General features: G+C 36.0%; 1 protein-coding gene and 1 long non-coding RNA gene across 2 annotated transcripts in view; both read left to right on the top strand.

Annotated features, from left to right (window-relative positions):
• Positions 1-25,759, top strand: part of LOC121421906 — a 142,507-nt gene that overhangs the window by 97,418 nt on the left and 19,330 nt on the right. Inside the window, 16 exon segments of the mRNA XM_041616707.1 lie at positions 276-484; positions 1,371-1,524; positions 2,151-2,293; positions 3,228-3,296; positions 4,981-5,164; positions 12,641-12,760; positions 13,078-13,247; positions 13,806-13,974; positions 14,602-14,794; positions 15,882-16,111; positions 16,791-16,978; positions 17,409-17,610; positions 17,876-18,144; positions 18,462-18,648; positions 19,460-19,681; positions 21,784-21,862. Coding sequence (XP_041472641.1) covers positions 276-484; positions 1,371-1,524; positions 2,151-2,293; positions 3,228-3,296; positions 4,981-5,164; positions 12,641-12,760; positions 13,078-13,247; positions 13,806-13,974; positions 14,602-14,794; positions 15,882-16,111; positions 16,791-16,978; positions 17,409-17,610; positions 17,876-18,144; positions 18,462-18,648; positions 19,460-19,681; positions 21,784-21,862 — 2,788 coding nt within the window.
• LOC121421568 lies at positions 5,763-8,090 on the top strand. The gene is made up of 3 exons (XR_005971003.1): positions 5,763-5,802; positions 7,308-7,432; positions 7,922-8,090. It is a non-coding gene; the product is annotated as an uncharacterized LOC121421568 (long non-coding RNA).

Consider the following 25,759-nt stretch of genomic DNA (forward strand, 5'->3'; position numbering starts at 1 on the left):
ATTGGCAATTTTTGAAAAAAAAAGAAAAAAAGAAAATACTATCAGCCATTCTTGGATGATTTCTGTAGCTTTGAATTGTTATAGCAAATATGCTATCATATCATGTTTTATGGAACAGGTACCACATTTGCATTTACTAAAAATTGAACTACTCTGTCATTTATCGACATAATTCATGATTAAATACACATTGGCAGGCGTTCCATGCCCATGATCCAATCAAAAGCGGAGATAACACTTCCACCATCCTCGACTTCTGTATCTCTCTTTTGTAGGATTTACTGGTTGTGTTTTACCGACGACGGAAGTCCATGATATATGGTTCCAAATTGCTTTCAAAGATGTCCACGTATTCCATGCGATCATGAGTCAAGGGGGTTTTGTAGAAGGAAGGAGAACGTTCATCGCAAGACTCAAAGTGGAATATAAACTTCTCGACCAGGACAGTTGGAGGGAGTACAAGAACATCATAGGAGAAACGATGGTAGGCCTGTAAAAGTAGAGGGCATCAACACTGTTAGAATGAACAGTATTGGCCACCTCTCTATCCGTTGGCATCTATAGGTATATATTTATTTACTAACTTTGTATTCTCCGAGTGAAATATAGACTTCAGGACCAGAACAAGTGGGCGGAGTACAAGAATACCATGGAATGAACAATTTTTATTCTGCGACTTAGGAGGCATCAGCTCTCCCAGGTCGCAAATTACTTGGAACTTCTATCCGTTGGCATAGTCCCTTAGTTTCTATTCAGAAAAATTCGTGGAATATGGACTTCTCGACCAGGACAGGTGGAAGTTGTACGATAATATCTATTGAGAAACGATGATATAGTCCTACGAGCGTTTAGGCCTAAGCTACAGGCACATTGACACTATTGACTCCGGACCTATAAAAGTTTATGCGTTATTTTGAATTACATATCATAGATCGGTTTGAAATCGGTTTCGTTGGTGTAACGAAGAATTACAGGCGGACTGTTTGAATATTGTATAGTGTTTATACCTGTTCATTCGCTGGTATATGCCCATTCACATGTATAACTTTATATTTCCATTGATATTTCCAAAGTCTTATGCATCATCAACTTGAACAGCCATATGTTTTTCATTATTCATAACGGTCAAAAATGTCAAGATGAACTATATCTTGATACGTTCAGGATATGCTCTCCCTTGTAAAATAATATCTAGAGTGCTGTAGAATATGATAAGACCCCCCCCCCACACACACAAAAAAAAAAAGACAATTGTTTCTTCTTATTTCGTGTAGTACATGTATATATAAAATGATACTTATACTTTCGAAACTGTTTCATGGCCCCTCATTTGAACCAACTTTGTTTCTCCTCATTCTACTTTTGATTAGTACTTCGAAAACGCACGTGACCCATATACGGTGTCTACTCATCATTTTGAAAGGGCCTTCTTCACCCGAACTGTCCGGGTCTCACCCTCACCCGACTCCGAAATGACCAAACCAGGTGTTCTAAGACTGGAGCTTGTGGGCTGTCGTTTGGATTGTAAGTTATCAATGGTGGCGATAGTGACCACGCTGATGAGAGGGAATGTGATGATGATAAGGACGGCGATCATGGCGAAAGGGAAGAGGAGGAAAAATAAAAGAAAACCAGTCAGAATAATTATGAAAATATAAATACGATAATCTATAATTGTGACATCATCACCATCGACTAAAGTATCAGCAATGAATACATGAAGGACGACAGGCGTAACAAATAATTACGAAAATGAAAATAATAAAACCAGTGATATATCATATAATGTAAGATAAATATTTTTGGCGGAATGAGAAGGAGAGGAAAAACAAAGAGAAGGGTTGAAAATGGAGAAAAAAATAGAAGAGAGTAAGAAAAAGAGCAGGAGGAGACGTTTAATAATAGAAGAAAACAGCGACGACGACAAAGAAAAAATAACATATAAATATCAATTATCATTGTGTAACGATAGTTATAATGAAAAAGTAATTTAATTCAGGTCTATAGCTAAAAAGTCCAGTCAGCTAAAATTGGTACATTTACAGTTTATCTGGACATACTGATTTGCTTCTAAAAACAGAATTATAAATTACTTTGATTACGGTAAATAGAACAATCATCGCTTCAATATTTTTTTCCATCCATGCCAGATGCTGATAAGCTATGTGGTGATAAAGAGTTTGTACATGAGGGATTTTGCTATGGTGTCGTCGATGAGGAAGGTCCTATGGCCTGCGATAAGATTTTCATCCCTGGCAGCCACCCGGCAAACATCAAATCATCATCAATTCAGGTGGGTGTTTCATAAAGCCGTTCGTAAGTTAAGAGCGACTTTAAGAACGACTGATGATCCTTTTTTGTGGTAAATGGTATTATTGGCGATGGTTAAGCGCGTAAGAAAGGATCACCAGTCGTTCTTAAAGTCGCTCTTAACTTACGAACAGCTCTATGAAAAGGCCCCAGGTAGGTTAAGAGATGGATGTGTTTCGTGGAGAGTTGATTTTACTTACACGTTTCATTTCAACCCAGTCAGATGCACCATGCAGGGGACCACCATGAGATATATGTAGGGGCTCAGACAACCTGCTGATGCCATATTTTGTTCTCTACTGAACTATGGTTATTATAGAAATCTTCTCCTTTTTTTCCTTTCTTCCCTCATTTTCCTTTTTACTGTTTTTTTCACTATCCCCTGATACATGTAAAGGACGTTGTTGAATAAAAAAATAATCATGAAAATCACGATTTGTTTTCAACTGATGGGTGGTTCATAAACATATTGGTTAAGTTACGCACGACTGAAACATGTTCTTGGATAGTCAATGAGATAGGGATATAGATATCACTTGGCACAAGAAAGGATCACCAGTCGTGCGTAAAAGTCAATTGTAAGTTACGAGCGGCTTTATGACACGCCGTCCTGGGGCCTGTCTTACAAAGAGTTAAGATTGATCAAATCAATCGTAACTCTATGGAAATCCATCAGTGTAATATTTTTTTCAAAAGCAAATTTGCAAAATGTCCTTTGAAAACAAAGAACACACCAAACTGTCAAGAAATCGATGATTTTTTTAATATACATCGTATTTTTTTTTTACAAACATGCATTTTATATGTTGACTTTGCTGGCTTTCCATAGTTGCGATTGATCGGATCAATCGCAACTCTTTGTAAGATGGGCCCCTGATATTCTTTACACACGGATTCAATTCCTCTTTCGTCTGCAGAGCTTTATCACCAGTAAAAGCGAAACATTGCTTCATGATAAAGCTGACCGTTTTGTCATCGGATTAGAAGTGAGTATGCAATTCATTTTTTCTCTTTTTTGCATATTAATGGCAAATTTTGTTATTTATTTCTATCACTGAGATTTAACATTCAATATCAATACTCGAACTTCTCGAACTTTTTTAACGTCGTCGTATGAGTCTAAATGTATTTATTTTATTTATTTATTTGTCGTTTTATTTTAACAGGGTAGCCCTTTCAGTTACAAGAACTGCTCGACCAAGGGGCCCTGTATCAACAGAAATTAAAAACATCACAAAACAATATCACATAAAACTCGTCAACAAAATGAACATATATGAGAAAGAAAAATGTAATACATAGAAGTAAAAAAAATATCAAAATCACTATAAACTTATAATAACAGAAAGTAACAGAAAGTATTCATGGACATCTTAAAAACATATTTGTGTGATTTGTGTCGATTTACATTATTTTTTAAAAGAATTAATTTAATTTGCTAAACGGAGAGAAGGGGATAACGTATTCCATATTTTAGAGCCATGATAACAAAATGATCTTTTATAATATTCGGTTTGAAGTTTTTCAATAAAAAGGGGACAGTTAATTGAATATCTAGTTTCGAAATGTATTGTTCTATGGCGCACGATATCCTGAATATATTTGGGGGTTATATTGTGCATCACTTTATACATCCATATTTCAAATTGGCAATCAACTCTATCTGTGACGGATTGCCATCCTAAAGATGATAATAATGTAATTCGGGGAGTTAAATAATGTGCGTTAAGTATCAGACGTGCATAGCGGTTTTGAAGCCCTTTGTAATTTATCCAGATGGCACTTTGCTGAACAGCCCCATAAAATTATACCATAATCAATATGTGATTAGAGCAAACCATCATATAGCAATTTCAAAATTCTTTTTGGTAAATAAAATCTAATGCGTTTTATACATGATATGGTTCTCGATATTTTAGAGACAAGTTTATATATATGTGAATCCCACTTTAGACAATTATCAAATACAACATTAAGATGTTTAAATTCATTTACAACGGCAATAACACTTTCTCTATAGGTCAGAGAAACAGTTTTATTTCTTATGCGATTTCTAGTTCCAAATAGCATAAGCTTGCACTTTTTGATATTCAATGTTAAATCATCCTTTTCAATGTGATCAACTATCTTTTTGAACTCATGTTTAAGTGTTTTTTTCAACAATTGCAATATTTCTGTGTATTAACATAAAGCAATTGGTATGATCAGCACACTCCACCATGCACCCTCTTCCTTACACAAGATTTTATCCTTTAATAGAGTCACAGTGTCTTAATGAAATGAATTAATTTATAGAGCTATCAATCAAGCAGTCAGTCAATCATTATCTCCATTAGTCACGCGTCCTAAAGGCATGGTCACACCGCCCGATCGTTGTTGGAGCGGTCGTGGATCGGAGGGAAAAAATCATCACCGCTCGCTCCCGTTCACCATTTTCGACTTCGATTGATTTTATTTTGTTTTCGATTTTTGTTTTTGATTTTTTAACCAATTTTATGAGCGAAATTCGACCCCCTCTCCCAACCGCTCCAGCAACGCTCGGGCGGTGTGACCACAGTGACCAGGCCTTCAAGACGTTGTAAGCCAAAGATATGAATTTACGCTGTTATATTTACACGGAAATCAAGCACTTAGAACTACTAACATCTCTTGCGTTTTTTTCTATGAAAGAGGAAAGTAGGTGAAGAGTTTAAATGGACCGATGGCACACCTCTTGATTATTCTAATCTGGTACCAACTACGTCGTTAGGGAACCAAAGGAACAAAATGTGTGTGTACATGGATGCCTATGACTGTTTCCAATGGAAGACGTACGATTGTAACCCACAGAGGAGAGCCGTCATCTGCCAGTATGGTACGTTCCTGTGGGATAAATCCACAGATTCTCACAGTATGTTCACAGTGTTCCTGGTGTGATTACGGTGTGTTCTGAGTGTATTCCGAGTGTGTTCATAGTGTATTCACAATGTATTCACAGTTTGTTTACAGTGGCCCGTATTCTCAAGTCAGGTTTAACTTAGACCATGGTCTAACCCACAGAGATACGATCTTACGTATACGTAAGCTCCCGAAGGGAGCTAGAGAGGCAACTCTTTTCGCGCGTTTTTGATTTTCCATAGGTTTTGTACATAACAAACATGGCTGCCATTTGTCCAATTTGAAGGTTGATTTTGGAAGGTCAATGTTTAATTCATGAGTAATGACGTCAAAATACGCATAATGCACTTGTATGATTGGATAAAACGCTAATGTTTTATTCATGTTGTCATGCATTAAACATTTTTTTCCGTCCCACAATTCCCTACGATATCTGTGCGAAGTGTCGTTCTTTTTGATTCTGCGAAATTCAACTTTTTGAAATACAATAGCAAGTCTAATTATCTGTTTTTAGAATTGGTGTTCGAAATCATGATTTCTGAGTGAACTTCAATGGAGCAGAAAATCTTGGAGGAAACATTGATATCAATCTAATGACATTCCATAGGAATAAAAGTAAGTTAAGTTCAATTCCTTACTTTGATCTTAGTTGAAATTGTAATGTGTTTGCTGTGGTTCGGCGTCGCATGCATGGCTTTATGTGCAGTTTACAACGCGAACCACAATTTCCATATTTCCATTTCTTTTTCCTGTCCTGATCCCAAATAAGTCTGAAATCTGACTGACATATTTTGTCAGAAAATAATATAGTTTTTCGTAGAACTAAGTTGGTTAATTGGGATGCTTCATGTCCGCCCTTATTAAATCTGTATTTCAGTTCTTATTGTCAAATATCAGGGTTAGATGTGGACTTGTTTAACGGCAAAGCTGCATCAAAATTAAGCCAAATATATAGCCAGAGCGGGATGCGGACTTTGATATCGCCGGTGCCAGCCGGCTGCGAAATTGCCGATGTAGGCTAGGTCATTAGGTTTTGGAAATTAAGTGTCAAACAAGCTCGAGTTGAAATTTGAAGTTATAGGCCATGGGCCGAGTACTGATTTTTCGACACCGCTATTTCAATATAATTATCTGCATTTAAAATGAAATGAAATTAAATCTAAATGAACTGAATGATGAATCTGTTTGGAATGATATTGGTAGATTTTGCCATGCCCATGCCATGGTCACTCGTGGAATGATTTGAGACAGATGTTAACGTTTTTCTTTTTTTTAATAAAAGTAAGCCCCTAGGATAGGTCTATCGTAGATATAGATTTTAAAAAAAAATCTAGATCTGTCTGGTTTGACTTTTTTTTCTACAAAGATTTTTTAAGTTAACTTTAATTTCATTTTAGTTCCTGGCTGGACCGTTGGACTAAAATATGATTAGCCTAGCAAAGGAGTTTAATGATTCTTTTTTTTTCGGGGAGGGGGCAACATTTCTATGTCAGGGTTCAAACTGCTCAATTGTTTTTTTGGAAGGGTTGAGAAAATTTATAGTGCCCTATTTTGAATTGTTTAAGTATAAGCAGAGAGAGCGGCTGATCCGATTGATTTGTCTTTATTGTCCTCACTTGATGTTATTTGTGGTGAAAGGCAAAGGGTCATTTAAACCTGCCAGCAAGTGAGCTAACCCTTTTTTAAAATAAAAATCAAACTTAAACTTAAAGAGGAACTCACTTAACGTAGAGATTCAAATCAGACATGTTTATTGACGAGTGCAAAAAATTTAATGATTGACTCGCACTGATGAATGAGCGAGAGCCATATTATCACACAAATGATAATTATCTTACATCTGTCAAAGCTGGCTTGGTGTGTATATATGTATATATTGAAGATTGACAAAAGACCTCACTAGAGTAGGCCACGTATGCTTGAACCATTTAGTTTTTGGTCAAGACCTGCTTTTTTCTAGTTGGGAATTGTGAAAGCTGGAAACTCTGAAAAATTGTTTTTAGAGAGGAATTTTGTTAATTGTGAGAGCTGGAAACTCTGAAAAATTGTTTTTAGAGAGGAATTTTGTTTATCACTTGAAATTTTTAACTGTAAAGTATTGTATGTATATTGAATTGCAGATCCAATGGGATCCAGTTCTTAGCAGTCCCAGCCTATTCAGAAGTACAAAGTCAAATACCATTTGCACATCACCAAGAGGTACAATCTGATGAGTAACAGGATATCTGATCTAAAAGCTTGCCAGGTATGCTTGTTTTCATAAAAATATAAAAAAAACTATTTTTCTGAATCATGTTATATCCCATAAAGTAAAGCTCCATGATGAGACAATATTCTTTGGATTCAGATTCACCAGTATTTCCATTATCATCAATGCATACTTATTGTCCATGTATCTTAGCTATATTAATCATACATGAAATCATTTTAAAACTCAGTTACTCTGAAGACAGAAATAAAAAAGGACAAAATATTGAGATTAATCTTTCGATATATATTTGAATGGGTTTTCACACTTAATAAAAAAAGTTATATGAATAATGATCTATAATAGTGATCTATGATTTTTATCTGGCAACATAAGTTACTACATGTGCATTTTTAAAATAATATTGCATGGAAGAGTAAGGGCTCATAAAAAGTTTAAAACTTCTAAATAAACTGGACTAGATGAGTAAGAATAATTCATATCAGCAGCTCATTTTGTTCCCTTTTCTTTTTGTTTACTATGCAGGTTTCACAGGCTGTTTGAGTATCACCAGGGCAGATCAAGAAGAAATATGAAGGCCAGGTTCATAACAAGCAGTTGCTTCATTGCAATTACAGATTTAAAAATTTAATGAATTTAAATAAATGTGTCGATACATATTGAATGTTGCTTAAACTACACATCTGTTGAACAAAAAAAGATTATTTGGAGTATAGATATTTAGGTCCATAGGTTTCACACAAGATTAAAATATTTTTTGAAATGGCACACTTATCCCCCCCCCCCTTTATTAATGTTCTAATCATCTACATGTAGTACTTATAGTAGTGAAGGCACTTTGAATAATATTAGTAGTTTGAAAGGGATAGGTTGTATTCTGGTAATCTAAACAATGCAGAATAGGCCTTTACTGAGGTCTGGGCTATGTAACATACATGCCTACAGACATATAAAAGGTGATAAGAAATAATGGATTTTCATTGAAAAAACGTGCATAATAAAAACAAGGTGACAGAACAGAGGGCGAAGAAATCACTCTCAGTCCTGGACCCCAATTCATTAAGACCAACCACTATTCTAGCTTTGCCATTCTGGTAATTACCATGGAAACATTAAAGCAACAGATCAACATTGGGGTTCCCATGCTAGTTGCTAGTTACATTTGGGGCCAATTTACCACAATTGAAGTCCTTATGAAACAAGAACCTGTATGTATTGCTGGACATTAAGCTGTTGAATTCATTTTCTGGGGGAAGTGAAAAGTTGCACTATTTTTTTTTAATCTCTTTGTTTTTGTAACACTGTATTGTCGATGTCCCGTATAATGAACTAGATTAGCTCTGCAAATAAAAGAATTTGTTGGAAATAGAACACAGCTCTAGCAGCACTTCACAACAATAGACAATAAGCAACTTTGTTACTGATTTACCAATGTGCAGATTTGGGAAGGCACTCTTTAGAGAAATGTGCTCCCCTTTTTTTATGAAGTGTCACCGATTAGATTAGCATGCTATTTCTTGTCAGCAAATGCTGAAAAAATAATTTGATATTTTAGTAACTGACTTTGAGAGAGAGGTATATCGATAATCTTTTTATTAATGGCATACTTGATGCCCCCTTATATTGACTATGTAAGGCTTATCAATAACTATGTAAGTGAATATACGTACTTATTTTTTTCAACTTTTTTTCTCTAGATTTTACCAAAAAAATACATCCCCTCTCTTGTAATATCCTTGCAATTTCTGTTGCACTCATTATAGGCATTTTGCTGATGTAATTTGATGCTTTGGTGAGAAAAAAAGAGAAAAAAAATATTTTTATCATGTATTCAAAAATTTATTAATTAATAAACATTTTAATTTGAAATATTACTTTCTAATCTTGATATTCGTGATTTACTTAATCCACCAATTTATATTGCGTGAAAGATATGTGATGATGATGTTATTGCTACCAAACTGTGTTGTGATGAAATGGCACTGAAGATTACTTCTATATGACTGGAATATGATGGTGCTACTGATTGATTCTGTCAGTTGGGTATCCATGGGTATAATACTAGCACAACAGGTATTTAGTATCAAAATAAAATGTGTGGCAAGATAGCCCATAAAAAGCCATTGCAACATGGCTGTGACATTCAGGTGCAGCCGAATTAAAGACATGAATGAGTTTGATTTAAAAGTGGGATAGAAATAAAAATGAAATGCGAATAATTGTTTGCTCGCATGATTATGTGGAATTTTTGTGTGTGGAAGAGAGGGGGGGGGGGGGGGTGGAATCGATAAAGAAATATAGGGGGTGGGCAGGTACAAAATTTTCATTTTATTTGGAAGTGACCTTTAAGATAGCCTTGATGAGAGCAATGGGGGGGGGGGTACTGGGCTCTCTTTTGCTCCCATCCCAAACTCAGACTTTAAAAAAAATCTTCATAAGTTTTGCACCAGATTGTTCATTTCAATTTCAAAATAAAGACAAAATGACCTAATTGCTCTCTTGCTCAGATTTTTGTAATCATTTAAAGTATTTACCCTACCCCCCCAAAAAAATAACAAATATTTGTGGCTATTCATGATGTTTAATGAAAATAATGGGCAGTGATGAACAGCAGATCCCTAAGTTCAATCCTACTAATGAATCTCTTGTAAGCTTCCAAAATGTCTTCCAGGGAAATATTTAGCAAATAAATAAGTGAATTAATTGTAGTAAGTAATAATCGCGAAAGAATTAAAAATATGTAAACAAGAAAAGATGAATAAACAACTGAATACCTTGAGGGGGAGGGGGTTGAACGGGGAATGATCAATGTCACAATGACATGAATTTACCAAAGACGCAGCTCTATGAATACATTTCATATTCAATCACGTCGCGTATTATGCTAATTTGTGACAATTTGCTTATTTGCATATTTTTACGCCGTGCGCGCAGGCCAATTTATGACCACGCCTCTGTTTCGCTGGTGTGCCATAAAGTTGCGGTGTCCATAGCCTTGTACATGAAAAATGGGAGCAGTGTGCACTTTTGACCTTCCAAAATTTCCCCATGTCTGACCGGATGCAGAAGCGGAGTTTCACCCCCCTGGTCTAACCATGTGCTAAAATGATGGGGAGCCAAAAATTCAAAAATTATGTTTATACAGTGCTTATCAAAAAAAAGGTTACACTTAGAAAATATCCTGTAAAATTATACATAAGTGACTCGTTGAAGATTTTTCCACATTTACACCTTGGTACAGATCCATTTAAGCAAATGACACTTAAAATGTCGAAAAATATTTCCGCTTGAGTGAGCACCACTTACTTTTGGAAAGTTAGTGAAAAATGATTTGCGCAGAACTTTGAAATAGCTATGCGAATAAAAGTAGACCTTAATCATGAAGAACACGTGGAATTTAGCTATTAAAACTGATTTGAAGATATCCTTTACCTTTTTAACTTGTTTCATTGCCCAAACACTTCGAAGAGTGCATTGCGCCCCACCCCACTCCCCACACACCGATTGAAGCCATCGTAACGATATTTGCTTTAAACTGAGTTGTGATTTACATGAAATGGCTTAGGCTTGATTTTCATTTTGCTAATCACTCTTAAGCTTGGCAAAATTGTGAAGAAACAAGTATTAAATTAAAAATTAAATGTAAACCAACTTTAAATGATAAAAAATTAGTGACATAATGCTGGAGATGTCGGATATAAACTTTTGTTCAGATTCAGTAATGTCCTGAGATCCAGCTGGCACAAAAAGGGTAAAGGTTGTGCTTACAAAGTGTTGTAATTTCAATTTGGGTGGCAAAAGTGTTACAAAATGCTTGAATGAATCTGTTTTATTGACTAAAAGAGCAGGGAAATGTAAGAGAAATGTTACACAGAGTATGTTTGATTTCGCCATTTCCCCTTGACACAGCGTGAAAACGAGCATTTCTGCGCAAACAGATTTCTGCGAACTTTAGAAAAATGGAAAGTGCTCACTCAAGTGAAACATTCTGTCCAAACTTCTATTTTCATTGGATAGATGAGACCCAAACCCAAGATTGTATGTGTAAAAAATCATCCACACATTGCATATTTTTTAATTCCCAGGGCTTTTTCAAAGTGTGAACTTTTTTTGATACGCACTGTATTGTTTATTTCTTATGTTTAACATGTTGTTTAATTTTGCTTTCATAATAAAGAAAAACTCTGCAGTCATAATTCCCAAACAATAATGAACATCTTAGATGTCATATGAGTTTACAAACTGAATTTGTACTGTCAGGGACTTATGTACCAACTGACTCTCCATAGTTAAACCACAACTTTAAACTCGGGTTTAATTTAAACCCATACGGGCCAGTATGTCCATATTGGATTGACAGTGTGTTTACTGTGTATTCACAATTTGTTCACAATGTGTCCAAAGTGGATTCACAATGTTATTACAGTGTATACACAGTGATCTCCCAGTGTGTCCACAGTCTCTTCGCATTATGTTTGGAGTGTATTCACAGTGTGTTCACAGTGTGCCCACGGTGGATTCGCAGTGTGTTTACAGTGCGTTTACAGTGTATGACCGGTGGATAAACAGTGGTTGCAAGTGTGTCCCCAGTCTGTTCAAGGTCTATTCCCAGTGCCCACAGTGGGTTCACAGTGTTTCTGGTGTGTTCACATGTATTCACAGTATATTTCTCGTGGACTCAAAGCATGTTTCAAGTGCGTTCAAGTTATATTCACATGATTTCCCCAGTGTTTCACAATGTGTTCAAAATATGTTCATAGTTGGTTCACAGTGAATTCATAGTGTCTTTCTGTGGATTCACAGTGTGCGTTCGCAGAGTGCTCAGAATAAGTTCACATTGGATTCATGTGATCATCCTGATGAATCAATGATGTGTATTATTTTCTTCATTATATTACAGTAAGACATACTGATTTACAAAATCTAAGATGGCAGCCATCTAGAGAAATAAATAGAAAGTAAAAAAGAAGAATGCCTTTCTTACTATTTTTGCCAAAAAATGAAGAGCCTGAAACTAGATGCATGTACGTTTTTGTTTCTATTTTTATATGCCTCTTTTATTATGCCTCACCCAGGTGTGGTAAATGGGTACCGGTAGGAAGTAATTCCTCAAAAAAAGCTGTGTGCGCTATGAACGCCTAGCTCAGCCGGGTAATATAGGAGCGCCTTGAGCACCTAACAAGGTGGATATGCGCGCAATATAAATACCCTATATTATCATTATTATTATTTATTTTTTTTCAGACATAAATGAATGCCTAAGTTCACACCATGGATGCTCTTATCAGTGCAGAAACACACCAGGTAGTTATTACTGCTTATGTCAGCCTGGATTCAGAAGAGATGCTAGGAATGATTGCATAGGTAAATGGATTTGCTAGAAAAATATTACCTCTATATTTTTGTTTCAATCTGAGACGATAATCTTATTTGTACAGTTTGCTTTCACTTTGTAGCAGTTGGTCTAACTTTGTCGATCTGACAAAACTTACCAAAGACGTCACAGCTTTTGACAACTGCCTTTAAATGGAATTTGAACAATAAAGCTTGCCTTTGTTTGACTTACATCCGGGGTATGAAAGCATTCTATGTATCCAACACAGGGTTAGTGGCTCTCCAACCATAAACTAGATTTTGTGGTAGTTTGAATGATTAATAGAATTTTTTCATTTAACAAACAGATATATGTAGCACAACCAATGCTTCTGCAGTCAATCTAACTGGGAATGCCGGTCTGTGTATCGGACATACTATCGGAGAAAACTCGAATTGGAATGAGGCAAACCAACAATGTCGCATGCTGAACAAACACCTTCCGGGGGACCGAATGGTCATCGGTCATCATGCATTGGTAAAAACTATTAAATGAAGATTTTAGTAAGAACCCGGTGGCGCATTCCGTGCAAAGTTGACATACAAATCTGACGGCAAATATCTGCTCTCTATTGCTGACTTTACATTACGTGAATGCAGTGGCGGTCAGGGCGAAAGAAGAATTTCTGATAAAATTTTCTACACCAAATCGTTTATTGCCAATTTCCACCTTTTTTATGCTTGTCAGATTTGACTCAGATTTCAGACCGTTCGGGCCTTAGACTATACTGGGAAAGAATAGAAAATGACTGGGAATATATTATACTCTAATGTCACAGTTTTGGGATCAGATCTGGCATTGTCTGCAATGATATCATAAAAACCTGTTGTAATAACACATCTAAAATAACAAAAGTTACTGAAATCGTTAAATTTGATTTAGTAAATTTGTTATAGAAACTGTGCATTTGTTATAATAATAAGTCTTTATGAAAAAATGAGTGATTGTCGTTCTTCTATTTTATATGTATACGTGATATATCGACACATGATTGTATTAAAATCAGCAAGAAGCTTTCTATTTCTCCCCTAACAGATCACATATTTACAGGAACAAGCGGCCAACATTTCAAGCTGGCCGTTCATTTGGCTGCAGAACAAGACAACCGGAGTGAATCCGCTATGCCACGTTGCCAATTTGACGAATGGTGTACAGATCATCCAGGTTCCTTGCAGCCGAATGTACTCGTTTCTTTGTGTAACAGGTATAGGCATGAAATTATAATACTTTACATAGATTTCATCTAGCTACTCTGCATTATGTTACCCATTCCTAGTGAATGGATTTTTTTTAATGTGAAACGATCCCCACTTGATATCGATTTGTGGAAATTGTAACAAATCATTGACAATCTTCAGTGATTCTCGTTTATTTCCTCGAGAAATAAACAGCTAAGATATAATACGTCTATGTGTATCAGGAAAAGGCTTATCACTATGGAATTAAAACCTCATTCCACAAGGTCTCAGGGAGTATGTAAACTTTGTTTTACGGGACCCTGTAGTATCACCATTGCGACCAGAATAGTGATATTTTGTTCCCGTTGTACTTTAACCTATACCAAACAAACAACGACACCTTTGTGAAAGCCTACCACACTTGGGGAACGAAATATGTTCTGTAATTATTATTAACACCGTTTATTTCTTTAATATCAGAGTATGAACTGCTGAATATATATGAACTATAGGAAGTAAATAGTCAGTCCTATCGTAAGGTCACCGATAGAGCAATCAAGCACTTGTTCCTGCCATAAGGTTCGCCAAACAAAGATGTACATTTATATTGGGTGTTATCTTTTTATCATTCATGTTCATTGAATCAACATCAGAATATGAAGTGCTGAATCTGAATGACCTATGGGAAGCCAATAGACCGAGCAATGAACGGTCTCCGATTGAGCAAGTGATCACTTCTTCCTATGGATTTATTGAATTCTTTGGTTACGCACCCTGGTTTGGAACCGACAATGCAACAACTACAACGATCAATATCATCACCAAGAGAGCCAACACAAGCATCAGGCAAGATTACAGCATGTGCCATTGTGCCTATTCAATTCAGTTCATTTTCCTCTTTCAATCCTTTTACATTCACAATGATAGGTCCAATTACATATATACAGCATATAACACTTAAGTCAATTTTCGTCCAATTGAATAAGAGCATATGATAGAAAAAAAATTCCAAAAAGCAGAACCTGTCGGCGAAGACCCCCTTTTCCGAAAACATTATTTGAATGGTGAAAAATGAAATTGAAAATAAATCAAATTAAATTTCGGATTAGTGGTTAGCCAAGTGTGTCAGCTTAATGTGTTGGAATACCCGCAATAATAAAAACGAAATATCATAGAGGTGTTTTGGGTGGATAAATATTCGGACTTTGAACGACAAGATCCATGGTTCAGACCCCACCGCAGCATCTTATGTCAACACATTATCTACCATCAATCGAGATGAGTGCAATGCTTTGAATGCTCAAGTACCTCAGTTGATTAGCGTGCTAAGGCCTAGGTAAGAATATGGAGCACTGAAAAGCGCTGCTTCCACTCATCCACTGAGCATTGCCGTAATGAGCCAAATAATTTCCATTCAGGGGGGCACGCCAAAATTTATTAAAGGTCCCTAGTGAGCGAACTAGGTAATAATGAAAATTTTAATCTTGTGATATATTTTGACATTACTATTCAGAATATAAGATGAAATCTTCCACTTGTTATTTCGTATTCTCTCACATTCTTTGTTTCTTTTTCTGTCTTGGTCCCCAGTATGTCCATTTGCACGCCAGTGCAACTGATAAATTTGATAAATTATTTTGGTGTAGCGCCTTAATTACAAAGGGTTCTCGTATTTGCTCAACTAGATTCATATGATAGCCACTCAACAGTGAAAACATTTCAAAAGGTAGTAGTAGCGAGCAAACAAAGAGATTAAAAAACACTATGTGATCGGTGTATCTTATTATCATTATCATCATCACCATCACGATCTTCATCTTTGTCATCAACATCATCATTATCACCACCATCTTTATTATCTTCATTATCATCATCATCACCACCATCATCTTTAGATTATCATTAATCTTTGCTGGCTTCTTGTCTCATCCAGACTGACATTCCACCACATACTATTGCGACAAAGTGAAGATGCATGCATCGATAAGCTTGAAATCAATCTGGGTGCGAGCAGAGGAAACTGGAGTCTGATATGCGGTGAGGTTGAAGAGGAACTTGTTCTGATTCCCAATGGTAACATGGTGGAGATGTTGATCCGACTCGGTGAGATACAAAGCGACATGATCAACGAGATTGGATTCAGTCTAACTTATGAAGCGATCGGTGAGTTATTCTTCTCTTTGATCAATGGAAATTTCACGTGGAAGGTTGCCTGGAGCCCCCCCCCCCCCCGCTTCCTACCGCCCCTCATCCATCCTAAATCATTTCCATGAAATCCACTGTAAGATTTTATAGCTCTTGGTGTTCATCTGAACGAGTTAGCATGTGCATCACCTAATTTGTCTCTAGCTGTATTCCAACCTGTCTTCTGAGTGCAGTCAGTTGTTTGAGCGTGTGTGTGGGTTTGTGGGTACATGTTTGAAGTTGTGAGTGTGTCTTTGGGCGTGTGTGTTTGTGACAAATAACTAATCTGCGCGTTTTTTAATACATGTGTGTACAACGGTGACCTCCAAGTGCAGGGATGAATACGGATCAGTAATATCCCATGACAAGCGTAGTGTTTAACTGTGATCTCTTATCACTTTGAACTAGAGGCATGTTGATAAATGCCTGATGTTGAACTTGTGTGGTAGACCAATCTCTATGGCGTGACTTCATATTAAATGCGCAACTTGCGTGCTTGTGTTACGAGATCACGGAGCACTGATGAAATTGATGTTCAAGATAAACCCGAAAGATTTGATTTCGCTTACTAATGACATGGATTTACTTGTTCTGATGAATATATCTGCAGAAGTAACGTTGTGAGACCTTTCTCTTTAAATTTTGGATGCTTTTCCAGATTGCACCTACGAAACCTGTTCTACGGGCTGTGGGATCGGGACTACATTAATAGCCTCGGATGACATGATTCAGACTTCACCGTTCCCATCCCAGTTTCAGCCATACAGCTATTGTTTTTACGATATTACTCCGCCATCTGATGACAATCGGACCCTTTATGTAGTTATGGAATTTGTAGAGTACGGCGTAAGGATCATTATTAATTTCTACGTTTTATTTTTTTTTACCAAGAGAGGGCACTAGATGCCAAATTTTAACGACTGTATAAACACTCAAGAGCACTCCACTGTTGTGATATATTTTTTAAATGCAATAATTTATTTCTGCTCCACTTTCTAAATCGTTTGGAACATTGGTATCCCGCCAAGTCTAACTTTCAGTACTGTTTGGGGAACGTTCACTTTGTCCACTTTTGCATGTGTATTAGATTGATTCGGAGCTCCGAATTTACAAAAATAAAGCGGCGTGGCCGAACTATTGCATTACATCTGCATTTGTAGTCTATTATATGATAAATATTCAGAGTGTATGATTTGAATAAAGTCGTGCATGTATAAGCGTATTTCCCTCTGAAATAGGTCCGATTGTTATGTTTGTCGCTTTGTCATGATTATAGATGAAGCGTAACGGGAGGTTCTGTGAGGACTCCGTGACGCTTGAGGGCACGTCATCGTTCAGCCCTTCTGATACGGAACGGGTCTTCCATTGTGACGTCACTACACCCCTTCAAGTCACATCGTGGAATTGGATGAGAGTGACTGTGAAGACTGGGCTGCAGTCGATTTCCGAAGGATTCAAGGCAATGTATCGCTTTTCAGGTAATATTAGTAACTAAACACAATGATCAATTTATGTACAGAAATAGTTTGTTGTTATTGCTGACGATGACGTTGGGGGAGGATATATGCTCTTGTCATTCTTCTTTCTTTTTTTTTTAAGTCGAACGTCTAGAAAGAAGGTGATCTCAGAGTGCAACTTTTTTTAAGTCTAGGATATGACCTGGTTGCCGATGGAACCCATGACTTCTACCGTTAAGACACCGTCCTCTGTTCATTACCCTTCATTTTCCGTTCCTTTTCATAGAGAAGCCTGGGTGTAGTGTCGGAAACATTCTAGACCCAGGACCTGCCGGACGCTCTGTGTTTGAGGTCGAATGCAGGGAGCCGTCAGGTGTACTCGCCTCGGTGAACTACCCATCCTATGACAGCGCCGCGAATAGTTGGGCCATCACCACCGGAAGGGATACCTACATCGTGGTCAACAATATCATTTTAGAGCTAAAAGAGAGTGAAAGCCATGTGCAATCACAAATAGAACCTGATCGATGCCGAAGTTTCCTGAGGATCAGTGAGGTAGGACTGTTTTTTTTTTCTTCATTCACAAAATGTTATCTTCATAAAAGGCCTCCTTTTTCCATGTTGGTCGGCAACCCTATTCAAGAGAAGACACCCACCAGGAATGATACATTAAAACTTGAATAAAATAATCTTTGAATGGTTAAAATGATTAAAATGTTTATGATAATAGTATGAAATCATTCTTTAAAAAGTTTCCTTTGAAATTTGTCTGACGACTCCCTCATATACACTGAATTTCTAAAGCAATGAATCTTCGAAAGACAAGGAAAACAATCGAGGAAGTATAACTCATTTATTTTTTGTTTCAACAGAAGAATGATCTCGGTGATATGGAGGAAACCGAGTATTGTCCGATCATTCACCCGATGAAAGCGGAACTGGAAACCAGAAAAAATCGTCTGGATATCAGTATGCATCTTGACGTTGGAGATCGGGGAAAATTCTATGCAGAATATCAAAGTCGTCATTTTCCAGGCGTTACAGACAAATCTCAATCAGGTATTTATTTATTTATTAAATAAGTATCAACGGGATTAAAGGTTCCAATTCCGGGAAAAAAGTGTAACAATACCCACCTTGTTCTAAGAGTGCATAAAATTTGTTCCCTTCATAGTACTCATTTCCTCGACTTATTATTATCAATAATATTTTAGACAAATTATTCAGTGAATAAATTCAAGCACGGTAGATTAGGAAGAGTAGAGCATAAGGCTTGTCAGAAAAAAATATTCCCTAAACTCATACATTAGTCTACTTTCAGACTCGTCCCCTAATCAAAAATTTTTCATATCTTAACAAATTTTTGTTTCCATTTGCACTCAGGATTGGTAAATGAATACTGTACAGTAGTATTATTCAATATTCTGATGATCAGGCAGCAGCGTCATGAATAAAAACTTTACGATTCTCGACACGTTGGTATGATGGTGATCATCAATAAGGGCTTTAGTTTGTTAGGCCTAGTTTTATAAATGGAGAGTTGCTACTTGCTAATAGTCTGAAGATAAGGCATGCACAAAGACCCTTCGATTATCGTAGCATTGCAATGACCAGATAATGGTGGCTAGCTATCAATTAAGACTGTAAAGGTAATTGTGCAAAGCTGATCGATATGTAAATTGCAAACCAAATAGAGAAAGTAGTTGCAAAGCTTATTCCAAAACTAATTACCATGCTAATTGCAAAGCTAATGGAGCAAATTGTTACAAAGCTAATTGTAAAACCAATCCCAAAGCTCATTGTAAACGGGTAACTGCAAAGCTAATTTCAAAACTAATACGATTGCATAATCTATGGTTCATCCTCGCAGGTTATATTTGCCAAGAAGGCTGGGATAGATACTTAAATTTCTGTTACCAGATGATCTCAGCCGAAACGAAAGTCACGTGGCATGAGGCAGAAGAGGCGTGTCAAGATAAAGGGGAGGGGTCACATCTCGTCAGTATCAAGGGAACAGGTGCAATGGACTTCGTTCATCACAAGCTGACCTCTGATTGGCTGTTGGAGGAGGAATATAACTGGGTATATATAGGTATGATAACCCACGTTTGACATTGGGTGATTTCACGTACGGTGTTGAAATGTTGTGTTGGTGTTGTGACAACATCAACAGTTTAATATCTAGGTTTCCTTTATTTTCTTTGTTTGGACCAGTGGTCTTATACTTAATGTTCTGTAAATTCACCAAAGACCTCTGTTTCGTGTGGTTGAAGCTTGAAGAGGGAATCAACTCTGTGTGATCTCTCAATCATTGTGTGTATTAAAAAGCTAGTCTTAAGATATACCTTTTGAGATAACTATTAACACTTCAGATACAAAATTAAACTATGCCTCATTTTCATAAAAAACTGAAATGCTTTGAGAGAAAAATGAATTACTTGTTTACCGACTTGGACACATAATTATTGTCATATAAATGCAATGAGTAGTGGATTTGTGCATTATCATTCAAATTGGCCTAAAACCTTGCTCAGAATGTGGCATTATTCGTTAGAAACCTGGCCAGATTCGATTGGTTAAGGACTTGAGATGGTGTCAGGTATGAGCCAAGAACTTCAACAGAATAAACTTATAGATCACTGAAATATACTTTTAACTTCCCTTTTTAATGAAGGACTTGTGGCATCTCATCACGTTTAACACTTGTCCAGTCAATCCAACACCAAACAATCTCAAATCGGTTGAACACCGAATATCAAATCAATTCAATATCAAATCATACAAACTTCCAATGGATCAAATTGTTTAACTAATAAATATCACATTAATAAGTGCATCAACTTGCTCGAAAAACAGATTTCAAATTAATCAAGTATCACAGTATAAAAATGCCAAAGATTACTAATGCCTACATGCATATTGGCCAATATACCCCATTTAGAAGATACAGTCAATTGTATTCATGAGCGTCAGTTAAATTCAGGTGCGATGTCCCAAAAGGCGCGTTCTTGAACATATGGTTGAAACTTAGGGTAAGTACAGAAACAAACGGTTGTCACCAACCCCATAAGGTTTGTCTATAAAGATGTTGATGAAAACTATCACAAGCATACGTCACCTAATATGACTTCATCAACCTAGGGTAGGCGTTGAGGACTGATGACTGAAGAATCGGTAGGGTTCGGCCATGATATACACGAGAACGCGGTCTTGAAGATCGCCCAGTTGGCTTTCATGTTTGGAGCGCTGGCCCAGGCGTTAGCAACTGTCACCAAGTCTCACTAAGTACATCCACAAAGAAGGAGCGTAAGTCCCCTGCCGTTTCAATGAGGTAGCAGGCGATCAATCTCCAATGTCTAATGTTGCTGCCACAAAGAAAGGGGCCTCACAAAGCCATCTCCAGTGTCAAGCCAAGACTAAAAGGGCGTGGCCGAAGTCGAGACAATATCCTCAGTAAAAAAAAAAGAGCTACCTGTAAATCATAACCAATGCTTGCGTGTAACAGAAACCATTCCTTTTATAAAGCTCAGTATTCATCATAATACAACAGGATATTACTTATCATACCATAGTAATTATTATTCATAATGCATATTAACTGCAAGATATTTTATCCACTGCAAATAAGGAAAAAGTAAAGATAATACGGTGAATTAAGATTTCAATATTCAAAATAAACATTTCAAACAGCACTTGTATTATTACTCTCTAACCTGTCTATCTTTCAATTAAAGTGGAAGAAATGTAAGGGTATAAATCAACTTAGAACTTAACTTGTGAAAATAGGCCAAAAAGGAAGACACAGGTCCTCTCTCTCCAAAAGTCAATAGGCACAGTGCTTGCCCAAGCTATACAAGAAAGGCAACCCTTCACACTATTTCTCACTCCACACATCAGCTCACACATCAGCTCACACATTTCCATTCATAATCGCTCAAGCCAACACACAGTTTCTATAGAGGTTAATTTGCATATCAAGTCAAACTGTAGCTTCTAAAGTTGTGCCTGCAATAAAGGAATCAAGAATGCCAATAGGTTAACTAGTAAAAAGAACTGAGGGATATCTGTCAAAGAAAATAAGTCACACCTGACAATTTGCTCCTGTGTTCGTATCTGCTTTAAATAAAGTCTTTAAAAAATTACGAAAAAAAACCGTAACACAACTCATCATACATGTATTTTACTTCGTAACAGGTCTTAAGCGCGTCGACGATGAAGGCAAATTCCGTTGGTCGGACGGTTCTCCAATGTCCTTTACTGCATGGTATAGATCGTAAGTATTTTATCATCAATTGCAAAATGATATCTTTCTACAATTTTAAAGTTGTTATCGTGTTTGATAGTTATCTACTGAAGATTATCATTAAAGTAGTCATCGTGTCTTAGCGCTATTCACTGAAGATATTAAAGATTAAAGTAGTCATCGATCATTATGTACTGAAGATTATTATTAAAGTAGCCATCGTGTATGATCGTTATCTAGTGAAGACTTTTATGAAGTAGTCATCGTATGTGATCGTTATCTGTTGAAGATATTAAAATAGTCATCGTGTTTGATCGTTATCTAGTGAACACTATTATTAAAGTTGTCATCGTATGTGATCATTTTCTACTAAAGATATTAATATAGTCACCGTGAATGATAGTTTTCTACTGAAGATATTAAAATAGTCATCATGTTTAAGTGTTTTCCACTGAATATATCAAAGTAGTCATCATGTTGATCGTTATCTAGGAAGACTATTATCAAAGTAGCCACTGTGTGTGATTGTTATCTACTGAAGATATTAAAGTAGTCATCGTGTTTAAGTGTTATCCACTGAATATAGTCATCATGTATGATCGTTTTTGTAACACCTGCATTGCAGAGTGAGACTATAGGCGCCGCTTTTCCGACGGCAACGGCGGTGGCGGCGGCGGCGTCAACATCACATCTTAACCTGAGGTTAAGTTTTGAAATGACATCATGGACCTAGTTCATGAAACTTGGCCATAACGTTAATCAAGTATCCCCAAACATCCTGCACGAGTTTCACGTCACATGATCAAGGTCAAGGTCATTTGGGGTCAATAGACTGGCCAATTTAGGGGTATCTATTGAATTACAATCAAAACTTACAAAGTTTTTGGATCTGATTCATGAAACTTGGACATAATAGTAATCAAGTATCACTCAACATCCTGTGCAAGTTTCAGGTCACATGATCAAGGTCAAAGGTCATTAAGGGTTAATAGACTTTGGCCGAATTGGGGGTATTTGTTGAATTTCCATCATAACTTTGAAAGTATGTTGGTCTAGTTCATAAAACTTGGACATAAGAGTATTCAAGTATCAATGAATATCCTGTGCGCATTTTAGGTCACATGACCAAGGTCAAAGGTCAATGAACTTTGGCCATAATGGGGGTATTTGTTGAATTACCACCATAACGTTGCAAGTTTATTGATCTGACTTTTGAAACTTGGACATAAGAGTAATCAAGTATCACTAAATATCCTGTGCAAGTTTCAGGTCACGTGATCAAGGTCAAAGGTCATGTAAGGTCAATGATTTTTGGCCACATTGGGGGTATTTGTTGAATTATCATCCTATCTCTGTAAATGTATTGGTCTAGTTCATAAAACGTGGAAATAAGAGTAACCAAGTATCACTGAACATCTTGTGCGAGTTATAGTAGTTTTCAAAGTCAGCACTGCTGCTATGTTCAATCGCGTGATACAGGTGAGACGGCCAGAGGCATTCCACTTGTCTTCTAAACATATGAAAGTGATCATCGTGTTTGATCGTTATCTAGTGAAGACTATTATTAAAGTAGCCACTGTGTGTGATCATTATCTACTGAAGATATTAAAATAGTCATCGTGTATGATCGTTATCTAGTGAAGATATGAAAGTAATCATCATGATTGATCGTTATCTAATGAAGATATTAAAATAGTCATCGTGTTTGATCGTTATATATTGAAGATATTAAAGTAGTCATCATGTATGATCGTTTTCTACTGACGATAAGAAAGTAATCATCATAATTGATCGTTATCTATTGAAAACTATTATTAAAGTAGTCATCGTGAATGATCGTTTTCGACTGAAGGTATTAAAGTAGTCATCGTGATTGACCGTTATCTAGTGAAGACTATTATTAAAGTTGTCATCGTATGTGATCGTTATCTACTGAAGATATTAAAATAGTCATCGTGAATGATCGTTTTCGACTGAAGGTATTAAAGTAGTCATCGTGATTGACCGTTATCTAGTGAAGACTATTATTAAAGTTGTCATCGTATGTGATCGTTATCTACTGAAGATATTAAAATAGTCATCGTGAATGATCGTTTTCGACTGAAGGTATTAAAGTAGTCATCGTGATTGACCGTTATCTAGTGAAGACTATTATTAAAGTTGTCATCGTATGTGATCGTTATCTACTGAAGATATTAAAATAGTCATCGTGAATGATCGTTTTCGACTGAAGGTATTAAAGTAGTCATCGTGATTGACCGTTATCTAGTGAAGACTATTATTAAAGTTGTCATCGTATGTGATTGTTATCTACTAAAGATATTAATATAGTCATCGTGTTTGACCGTTATCTAGTGAAGACTATTATTAAAGTTGTCATCGTATGTGATCGTTATCTACTGAAGATATTAAATTGTCATCGTGAATGATAGTTTTCTACTAAAGATATTAATATAGTCATCGTGTTTGATCGTTATCTAGTGAAGACTATTATTAAAGTTGTCATCGTATGTGATTGTTATCTACTGAAGGTATTAATATAGTCATCGTGTATGATCTTTATCTACTGAAGATATTAAATTGTCATCGTGAATGATCGTTTTCGACTGAAGGTATTAAAGTAGTCATCGTGATTGACCGTTATCTAGTGAAGACTATTATTAAAGTTGTCATCGTATGTGATCGTTATCTACTGAAGATATTAATATAGTCATCGTGTATGATCGTTATCTAGTGAAGACTATTATTAAAGTAGCCACTGTGTGTGATCGTTATCTACTGAAGATATTAATATAGTCATCGTGTTTGATCGTTATCTAGTAAAGACTATTATTAAAGTAGTCATCGTGTGTGATCGTTATCTACTAAAGATATTAAAATAGTCATCGTGAATGATCGTTATCTACTGACGATATGAAAATAATCATCATGATTGATCGTTTTCTACTGACGATATGAGAGTAATCATCGTGTTTGATCGTTATCTATTGAAAACTATTATTAAAGTAGTCATCGTGTTGATCGTTATCTACTGAAGATATTAAAATAGTCATCGTGTATGATCGTTATCTAGTGAAGATATGAAAGTAATCATCATGATTGATCGTTATCTAATGAAGATATTAAAATAGTCATCGTGTTTGATCGTTATATATTGAAGATATTAATATAGTCATCGTGATTGACCGTTATCTAGTGAAGACTATTATTAAAGTTGTCATCGTATGTGATCGTTATCTAATGAAGATATTAAAATAGTCATCGTGTTTGATCGTTTTCTACTGAAGGTATTAAAGTAGTCATCGTGATTGACCGTTATCTAGTGAAGACTATTATTAAAGTTGTCATCGTATGTGATCGTTATCTAATGAAGATATTAAAATAGTCATCGTGTTTGATCGTTTTCTACTGAAGGTATTAAAGTAGTCATCATGTATGATCGTTTTCTACTGACGATATGAAAGTAATCATCGTGATTGATCGTTTTCTACTGACGATAAGAAAGTAATCATCATAATTGATCGTTATCTATTGAAAACTATTATTAAAATAGTCATCGTGAATGATAGTTTTCTACTGAAGGTATTAAAGAAGTCATCATGTATGATCGTTATCTATTGAAAACTATTATTAAAGTAGTCATCGTGAATGATCGTTTTCTACTGAAGATATTGATATAGTCATCTTGTTTGATCGTTATCTATTGAAAACTATTATTAAATTAGCCACCGTGTGTGATCGTTATCTACTGAAGATATTAAAATAGTCATCGTGAATGATCTTTTCTACTGAAGGTATTAAAGTAATCATCGTGATTGATCGTTATCTAATGAAGATATTAAAATGGTCATCGTGTTTGATCGTTATCTATTGAAGATACTTAAGTAGCAATCATGTATGATCGTTATAAACTGAAAATATTAAGGT

The sequence above is a fragment of the Lytechinus variegatus genome, chromosome 9 (genome assembly GCF_018143015.1).
Source record: "Lytechinus variegatus isolate NC3 chromosome 9, Lvar_3.0, whole genome shotgun sequence".
Taxonomy (NCBI): Eukaryota; Metazoa; Echinodermata; class Echinoidea; order Temnopleuroida; family Toxopneustidae; genus Lytechinus; species Lytechinus variegatus.